We start from the raw sequence: 9,540 nt of genomic DNA on the forward strand, positions 1-9,540 counted from the left end.
AGGAAAGGACTTCTTATAAAACGACATAATATAGGATTCATTTCTCCTCGACACTGAGGCCTGGTCTACACATAGGTTTTGTACAGGTAAAACTATTGGTTTAAGAATGTGATCTGTTGCACGGAAATACTTATACCATTACAAGCCATACTGTAGAGGCAGTTATACCAGTACAAAGTGGCTTATATTGGTACAGCCTATTCCCGTTCCCATATGAGATAAAGGACTTGTCTACACAGTAAAGTTTACCAAGGTTTTTGTCACGTATTTTTACACAAAAAACTTGTGAGAAACACAGTGTTAAATTTGCAAGTCAGGCACTCAAGTTAGGAAATGCCAGAATTAGGGTGCTAATGCAACCTAATTCACCTTTCTTGAACTACAGTACCATTATAATCACATGATCACACACTACTTTTTCCACAGGACTCCTACCTCATTCCATGCAAAGAATGGAGGGTTGTCACTGGTAAGGCAGTTACATGCTGCCCTGGAGACCTGGATTCTATCCCTACCTCTGCCACAGAGTTCCTATGTGATGCTAATCAAGACCACTTGTACAGGTGGTCACTCTGTACATTCATTTTCTGAAGGCCTTCCTCATTTCCTGGGTTTTCTCCTTGTTGTTCAGTGCATGGCTCCAGGCTATATTTACTGCACACTATTCAAATCTTACTCTGAAGACAGAATTATTAATTTCCTCATGGACTTTTCTCCGGTGCTTAAATCACTATAGTATCTGAGACCTGCACAAATATTCATTGATTTTCACAACACTCTGCTAAGGTGAAGAGTTGGTATTATCCCTCATTTTATAGATGGGGCACAGAGATTAAGGTCAAAACTGTCCACTAATTTTGGGTGTGCAATTTGACATACCCAAGACCTGATTTTTCAGAGAACTAGGAATTAGTGTGTTCAACACCTAACTCCCAGTGAACACAGTTTCAGGTATGAGTGCTCAGCACTTCTGCAAATCAGACCCAAGGGTCTCAAATCAGGCACCAGAAGATGAGGGTCACATAGTTACTGAGCACCTGTGAACAGTTTGGTCTAAGTCACTTGCCCAGCACCACGCAGGAACTCTGTGGCAGAGGCAGACAGAATCCCATTCTCCAGGGAAGCATTCAACTGACTAACTGTGAGACCATCTCACTGCTGTAATCCTCAGCTTCATTCATTACACACCTTCCAACTTCAGTAAGAAATGAAATAGGAGTCTTACAGACAACAGCCTCCTTTACTGTACAAACCTGATTCATCCCTAGAACAGATCCTGCCTGTTCACTGAATGAGCAGGGATCCTGTGGAAAAAAAAATAATATGCGATCATATAACTAAAACTCTCAAGTTTGTAAAATGCTTTGAGATCCTGGAATTACAAAGGTGTTATGCATCCGATGAAGTGAGCTGTAGCTCACGAAAGCTTATGCTCAAATAAATTGGTTAGTCTCTAAGGTGCCACAAGTACTCCTTTTCTTTTTGCGAATACAGACTAACACGGCTGTTACTCTGAAAGGTGTTATATTAATGCAAAGTAGCATCAGTGTATATCAAGGTGTTCAGATGCACAAACAACTTTAGTCAGTTTTGTATTTAATCTAGTGTTAAATTCTCATTTGTTTAATCAACACTGTCCACTAGCCACCCCATTTAAACATGCCTCCTAAAGTTTGCACCCTCTCCACTGAGCCATACACATGGAATATACCAGCATCCATAACAGTTGATAATATACATACAACTACAAACTAATAACAAATTCTGTTCCAGTTATCGCCTTCTCATCTTTAACCTGTTCTTCTTCCAAATGTTTTTCACATCTCTTTTATAATAGTTGTGATATCTGCCACAATATTACCCCCAAATAACCTAATAGTCACAGAACAAAGCCAGCTGCACGTAAAATGACATCCTCAATCAGTTTTTAGCTCTGTTTAACAATTGGCTTATATATCTCTTTTCAAATAATTACAACCCCTATTTTTAAATCAAGAAGTATTTTACAAAATGTAAACACTTTTACACATCACTCCAAGCATATCAAGGTGTTTCATTTCTAACAGGCTGTCAGCCTTGACAAGAATACCTGAAGTTACACAATAGCAAATAAGAGGTGAGCTAACCAAGACAAGATACTGAAATATCACACCACAGGAATCAAAGGACAACATTTGCAATGAATCACCTGATGACTTTTCTTCCCCAAGATGTAGTATTAAACCTTGGTTAGTTTCAGTGAAGATCAACACCAACAGATCTCTTTATACCACCGCCATCGGGTTTTTTTAAGGCATAGACAAAACTTAGGACAGTTAAACAAAGCCAATGATGAGAAATAAAGATCCCAGAGTTATTAAATGACCAAAATTTCTCAGACAGGGAATGGTCTCAAAAGTTCACTTAGCTCATGTTACTACATCAGTAAAAGTTGTTCTTACCCAACTCCTAGGTCTTTAAGTTCAGATTTAGTGAGGTAAGGCAGCACTGCCCCGGTGATTTGATTTTCTGAGGAGTTAAAGGAACAACTGTTACTTCTAGGCTTTCATGTAAGTATTTAAGCTTCTGGAATACTTTACAATGGAAGTATTTAAGCACTGCTGTCTAACATTTATTTTAATTTAGCTAAATAATCCACTTTATAATAGGATCTTCCTAAAATATCCAGATCTCATTTATGAACCACATGTAGGATGAGATTTCAGATCTTGACATTTGAAACTCAAGTGCCTCCACTTCAATTTTACTAAAGCTCTAAGTTCTTGAGGGGGAAAAAATCATATTCATATGCATTTAAGTGACAATGATAGTGTCCAGCCTTGGTCAAATCAAAACTCCAGATAAGGTCAAAATTGTAAGATTTGTAAAGTATTTTCTAACATCATTATTAGAGATTTTCTAAAAGTTCCCCATTTATAATGCAGCACACAATATCCTCTTCACCCTTTTGTTATTTTATTTTAAAAATTCACCTAGCAAAACATTTGGCCCTCAACTGTAGACAAAGCCTAAATTCAGGAGGCGGGGGGAGCAAGGGAGAAGGTGCTGATCCACGGGGTCCACTAGCAAGTGGGAGGGCGAGCGCGTAGGTGGGCTGCCAGCCGTGGACAAAACAGGAAGCCAAACTACGTTGTAGCGGAGCATTGCACAACTTTAAAGGAGCATGTTCTGTAATGGAGCAGGGACGTAAGATTGAAACAATGTTAAGCAAGAGGACGTTAAGTGGGGAGTTACTGTAGATGGTCCAGGCTGGGAAAAGTGGAGATCAATACAATGAGAGGCTTAATTATTACAAGATTAGATAAACTCTTCAACACTATGTTTAAGGATCACCATATAAAACCCTAAAACAGAACAGTAAGAATAAAGCTATGAAGGACCTTGAAAGTTAGGACAAGAAGCTTGACTTTAACATAATGGAAGAGTATTGTGTTTGCATGTTGATATAGCTGTGTTGGTTCCAGGCTGTCAGAGAGACAAGATGGGCGAGGTAATATTTTTTATGGGACCAAATTCTGTTAGCAAAAGAGACAAGCTTTTAGTAAGGGATTCAAAGAGGTTGATGTGATCAGAGCAACAAGCAGTGAAGGTGAAATCAGCACAAACATCAAGAGTTAGGCCTAGTCTACACCCTGCGTTTGTACCAGTATAATGACACCAGTTGGGGGGGTGGGGGGGGTGATTTTTTTTACCGATTAATACTGGAACAACCTTTAGGGCTTGTCTACACTATCAAGTTTTGTTGACAAAACCTATATTGACACCCAAAAGTCGACAAAACAAAAATCGCCAAAGGGTGTTCACTCTTACTCCCTCTGTCAACAGACCATGTCCACATTGGGGACACCATCATCGACAGGGTAAGCAATCCACCATGGGTATGTATCCCACAGTGCAGTGTTGTGGGAAGGAAGATCTGATCGCTGCACATCTTGGGATTCTCTCCAAGTTCTCCCACAGCCCCCTCAGCTGCCGAGAGCAGCATCATGAGTAGCTCTGTGAGCTCTCCATGCTGAGGAATGGCAAAGCAGCACAGCAGTCTGTCCCCCTCTCCCTGCAACAGCAGTCGGCCTGCTGCTGTGTTCCTAGTGCAGGGCAGAACAGGAGCATTCCAATGATTTCCTCCCCAAACGGAGCGGCACACAGATACTTCCCCGAGCTTTGAAAGGAGAGGGGCACATTCCTGCAGGGCAGCAGAGATCAAAACACTGAGTAATCAGGGCAAGTATTGTGGGATCCGATGAAGTGAGCTGTAGCTCACGAAAGCTTATGCTCTAATAAATTTGTTAGTCTCTAAGGTGCCACAAGTACTCCTTTTCTTTTTTGGTGGAAGATAGTTCTGTCCCCAAAACAATCAGCAGCGTCCACACTGGCTCTTTGTCAACAATAAAGGGAGGGGAAAAGACAAAAGTCTCTCATAGGGATGCAAGTTTTTTGTTGCCAAAACTGGGTGTTTTTTGTGACAAAAGTCCCATTGTAGTGTGTACGCTCTTGCTGTTTTGTTGCCAAAGGCAGTTTTTGGTGACAAAAGTTGCCAGGGTAGACAAGCCCTTAGTGTGGACGCTGTTATAGTGGTACAACTTATTCATCTTCCTGTATCGGAATAACTATATTGGGATAAAATACTTTACCATTGATATATCTGTACCAAGACCGGGGCCAGGGGGGAGGACAAGCAGGGGGAAGGGAGTACAACTTTAACTATAACAGTGAAGTGGTACAACTTCCTAGTACAGACATTGCCTCAGACCAGGTCTACACTAGGAATTTAGATCAACTCAGCTACATCGTTGAGAGAGAAAAATCCACATCCAAGTGATGTAGTTAAACTGATTTAAATCCTGGTGTAACGAATTCTTCCATCGACCGAGCTACCACTTCTTAAGGAGTGAGATTAACTACAGTGACTCTTGCTGTAGTGTCTATGCTTAAGGGCTACAGCTTTGCAGCTGCAGCATTTCTAGTGAAGAGAGAGCCTCAATTTAGAAAGAAAATGCAGATACTCTACTCCCACTGGTTGCTGCCGCAAAACAGCTGTTTCGCGGTGTAACAAGCTCCGGGAGGGATGTGGGAGGAACGGGAACATGGGTGCAGGGATTTGGGAAAGGTGTTGAATAAGGGCAGGGAGAGGGGGGAGTTGGGGCGGGGACTTTGGGGAAGGGGTTGGAATGGGGGCAGGGCAGGACCAGGAAGGGGCAGGAGCAGGGGCAGCGGGGAGTCGAGCACCCACCAGTGCCAGCAGAACTCGGCACCTATGTCTACACTAAAACTCGGCACCTATGTCTACAGCTCTCACCAATGTTAACTCACCCACTATGCTGACTTAATAACTCCACCTCTGCAAGAGGGAGAGCACTTAGGTGGATGTAGTTAGGTCAGGGTCAGTGTAGACACTGTGTTGCTGCAATCCACTGTTTCTGCCTTTCAGAAGCCTTCCCACAATGCCCTATGGTGACTGTTAAATTGGTGCAAGCACTCCTGGTGAAGAGACACACTGGTGATATAAGAAGCATAGTGTGGGCATGCAAAAGTCATTTTATTACTCACACCTTCTCGTCAACTGTTTGAAATGAGCCATCCTCATTACCACAACAAAAGTGATTTTTCCTCCTGCTGATAATAGCCCACTTTAATTGATTTGTCTCATTAGGATTGGTACAGCAACTCCCATCTTTTCATGTTCTCTGTATATATCTTCCTACTGTATTTTCCACTCCATGCATGTGATGAAGTGGGTTTTTGCCACAAAAGCTTATGCCCAAATAAATTTGTTAGTCTCTAAGGTGCCACAAGTACTCCTCGTTCTTTTTGCTGATACAGACTAACACGGCTACCACTCAGAAACCTGTCATTACTGTGATGGCTGGACATTGATACAACTTAGGTGGACTTAATTTTGTACTATAGACTTGCCCTAGACAACTTCTAAACGTAGGTTTAAATCACACAGAAACTAACGGAGCCCAGTAGCTGCATCAGCTTGCCCAATCCTGGCTAACATCAAGCCCTACATATACATATGGTGGGTAATAGCAATATGCAAAGAAGGCCTGGCACTAGCTACGATCTCGTATGGGTTGTTTTCTCTGGGGGGTTTCCCTGTGGCTCCAGCACAGTAAGAAGTAAGAAGACAGAGAGGGCCAGACACCCACTGGTAACGCACAGGCTTGCCGCACTGAGCCAGACCGTGCCTGGGTGGGAACGGGGCGCGGCCCACGCTGCCTGGTTTCCAATCGAGGGCTCAGGCGGAGACACCAAGCCGCGGCGAGCTCCGCCCAGCGCAGCACCCTGCCCAGCCGGCCGGGCGGCGAGCTGAGCTCGCCCGCCGCCCCCCTCCGCCCGCAACACCAGCCGAGCCCAGGCCGGGCAGAGCTCGCAGAGCGGCCCCCCCCGCAGGGTCCAGCCGCCCCGGGCGGTACCTCGGAAGCGGCGCAGCAGGCCGGGCTCGCTAAAGCCGTTGCGGCAGAGGAAGTCGCAGACCTGCTCGGTGCCCCAGTGCCGCGGGTGGGGCCCCTCCGGGGCCATGGCCCCCCAGGCGGAGACCCGCTTCTCGGGGGTGCAGAACCCATCGGGAGGGCTGGCGGGCCGGCCACGCTTGGCCACGCCTCCGGCCGCTGCAGCTCCGCTCCGACTCATCGCCACAGCCGCCGGCTCCAGCCCGACTGCCCCCGCGCAGGCGCGCAACGCGCCCTAGCTCGCGCTCACCAGGGCCGACAGGCGGGCCCAGCCTATGGTCGCGACCTCCGCCTGTCTCCGCCCGGGGGAGGGGCAAAGCGGCCGGCGCGGCCGGGACCGTGCGGAATGCGGGGCGCCAGCGCGCGCTGTCCTCGACTCCGCCTCGTTCGTCGCCGCAGCGATCGACACCCCCACGTCACAGACCGTTCCCGCGTCAACGGCACCCCACCCCCTCAGCCAGTGACACCCCCTGGTCACTGCCACCCCCATCAGCTCTCAGTCACTGACCCCACAGGGTCACTGACACACCCCGGCCACCCACCCCACCCGCTCCTCAGTCACCGACCCCCCATCCTGACACGCCCCGGCCACCCGCTCCTCAGTCACCGACCCCCCATCCTGACACGCCCCGGCCACCCGCTCCTCAGTCACCGACACCCCCCCTCCTGACACGCCCCGGCCACCCGCTCCTCCGTCACCAACACCCCCCCTCCTGACACGCCCCGGCCACCCACCCCACCCGCTCCTCAGTCACCGACCCCCCCTCCTGACACGCCCCGGCCACCCGCTCCTCCGTCACCAACACCCCCCCTCCTGACACGCCCCGGCCACCCGCTCCTCAGTCACCGACACCCCCCCTCCTGACACGCCCCGGCCACCCGCTCCTCCGTCACCAACACCCCCCCTCCTGACACGCCCCGGCCACCCGCTCCTCAGTCACCGACCCCCCATCCTGACACGCCCGGCCACCCGCTCCTCAGTCACCGACCCCCCATCGTGACACGCCCCGGCCACCCGCTCCTCAGTCACCGACCCCCCCTCCTGACACGCCCCGGCCACCCTCTCCTCCGTCACCAACACCCCCCCTCCTGACACGCCCCGGCCACCCGCTCCTCCGTCACCGACCCCCCATCCTGACACGCCCCGGCCACCCGCTCCTCAGTCACCGACCCCCCATCCTGACACGCCCCGGCCACCCGCTCCTCAGTCACCGACCCCCCCCTCCTGACACGCCCCGGCCACCCTCTCCTCCGTCACCAACACCCCCCCTCCTGACACGCCCCGGCCACCCGCTCCTCCGTCACCGACCCCCCATCCTGACACGCCCCGGCCACCCGCTCCTCAGTCACCGACCCCCCATCCTGACACGCCCCGGCCACCCGCTCCTCAGTCACCAACACCCCCCTCCTGACACGCCCCGGCCACCCACTCCTCAGTCACCGACCCCCCATCCTGACACGCCCCGGCCACCCGCTCCTCAGTCACCGACCCCCCATCCTGACACGCCCCGGCCAACCGCTCCTCCGTCACCGACCCCCCCTCCTGACACGCCCTGGCCACCCGCTCCTCCGTCACCGACACCCCCTCCTGACACGCCCCGGCCACCCGCTCCTCCGTCACCAACACCCCCCTCCTGACACGCCCCGGCCACCCGCTCCTCAGTCACCGATCCCCCCTCCTGACACGCCCCGGCCACCCGCTCCTCAGTCACCGACCCCCCATCCTGACACGCCCCGGCCACCCGCTCCTCAGTCACCGACCCCCCATCCTGACACGCCCCGGCCACCCTGCCACCCGCTTGTTGGGGACCTCAGGGCATGGCCACTAGTTAAGTCGAGGGGCTGGAAGGCCATAAGGGTCGAGGAAGTCTCTCTGCTCTAGGCCTAAGGGCTTCTTGTCAACCCCCCCTTAAGGGAACTCAGGCCTGGCTGGTTTGAGTAAGCTCTTTTGCTCTTAAAACAATGTTGCAGCCGCAGATAATGCCTTATAGTGTAAAGTTTGCTGAAGGCAAGTTAACGGTAACAGGAGGAGACAGCTTCAAGGCCAGACAGGATGTGCTGGTTGTTTAAGTTGCTAGGAATGCTTGTTAGAGGTTGCAGGAAATGAACATTGTTGTAACCCATATAAGGAAGGCAGAGTATTTGTGCAAAGCTTTGATTGGCTGATGTGTAGTGCATTAGCATTAAGGAATATAAAAGCGTGTGTAATGACCTGCTCTGAGGTGCAGGATTTGAGATTTCTCTCCCTGTACCTTTCTTTAGAATTCCAGATAAACTTTTCTGCTTCTCCACCCCGTTGTGTTTATTGGGTGACACACACCGGACAACGAACCCCTGCTGGTGCTTGCCTCAGGCATGCTGTGCTGGCAACACGCTCCTCAGTCACCGACCCCCCATCCTGACACACCCCAGCCACCCACTCCTCAGTCACCAACACCCCCCTCCTGATATGCCCCAGCCACCCTCCCACCCGCTCCTCAGTCACCGATCCCCCTGCTCCTGACACGCCCCGGTCACCCCGCCACCCGCTCCTCACTCACCAACCCCCCACCCTCGTGACACGCCCCAGTCACCCCGCCACCCGCTCCTCACTCACCGACACCCCCCCCCGTGACACGCCCCGGCCACCCTGCCACCCGCTCCTCAGTCGCCGACCCCCCTGCTCCTGAGAAGCCCCGGCCACCCTCCCGTCCGCTCCTCAGTCACCGACCCCCGCTCCGCTCCTGACACTCCCCGCCATCCTCCCACCCGCTCCTCAGTCACCGACCCCCCCCCCGCTCCTGACGTGCCCCGGTCACCCCGCCACCCGCTCCTCACTCACTGACGCCCCCCTTGTGACACACCCCTGCCACCCGCTCCTCACTCACCGACACGCCCCCTCGTGACACGCCCCAGCCACCCTGCCCCCCGCTCCCTAGTCACCGACACCCCCCCCTCGACACTCCCCGGCCACCCTACCACCCACTCCTCAGTTACCAACATGCCCCTCCTGACACTCCCTGGCCACCCTGCCACGCACTCCTCAGTCACCGACTTCCCCGCTCCTGACACTCCCCGGTCACCCCGCCACCCGCTCCTCAGTCAC

At 51.7% G+C, this 9,540-nt stretch overlaps 1 protein-coding gene across 6 annotated transcripts in view; it reads right to left on the reverse strand.

Annotated features, from left to right (window-relative positions):
* The window catches only part of SAMHD1 (SAM and HD domain containing deoxynucleoside triphosphate triphosphohydrolase 1), a 74,578-nt gene extending 67,746 nt beyond the window's left edge, over positions 1-6,832 (reverse strand). The window contains exons 1-3 of one of the 6 annotated variants that reach the window (XM_037915439.2): positions 6,420-6,468; positions 2,442-2,508; positions 1,254-1,304 (exon numbers count right to left, since the gene is read on the reverse strand). Coding sequence is in view for 3 of the 6 variants with exons in the window: in XM_037915435.2 (XP_037771363.1) it covers positions 2,442-2,508; positions 6,420-6,636 (284 nt within the window). In the remaining 3 variants the exon portion in view is untranslated. Of the gene's footprint in view, positions 1-1,253; positions 1,305-2,441; positions 2,509-5,310; positions 5,330-6,419 lie in introns of those variants that run through there. The other 5 variants (XM_037915435.2, XM_037915436.2, XM_043526758.1 and 2 more) reach the window with 5 other exon arrangements.
* Between the last annotated feature and the right edge of the window lie 2,708 nt (positions 6,833-9,540).

Source organism: Chelonia mydas, chromosome 13 (genome assembly GCF_015237465.2).
Source record: "Chelonia mydas isolate rCheMyd1 chromosome 13, rCheMyd1.pri.v2, whole genome shotgun sequence".
Classification (NCBI taxonomy): Eukaryota; Metazoa; Chordata; order Testudines; family Cheloniidae; genus Chelonia; species Chelonia mydas.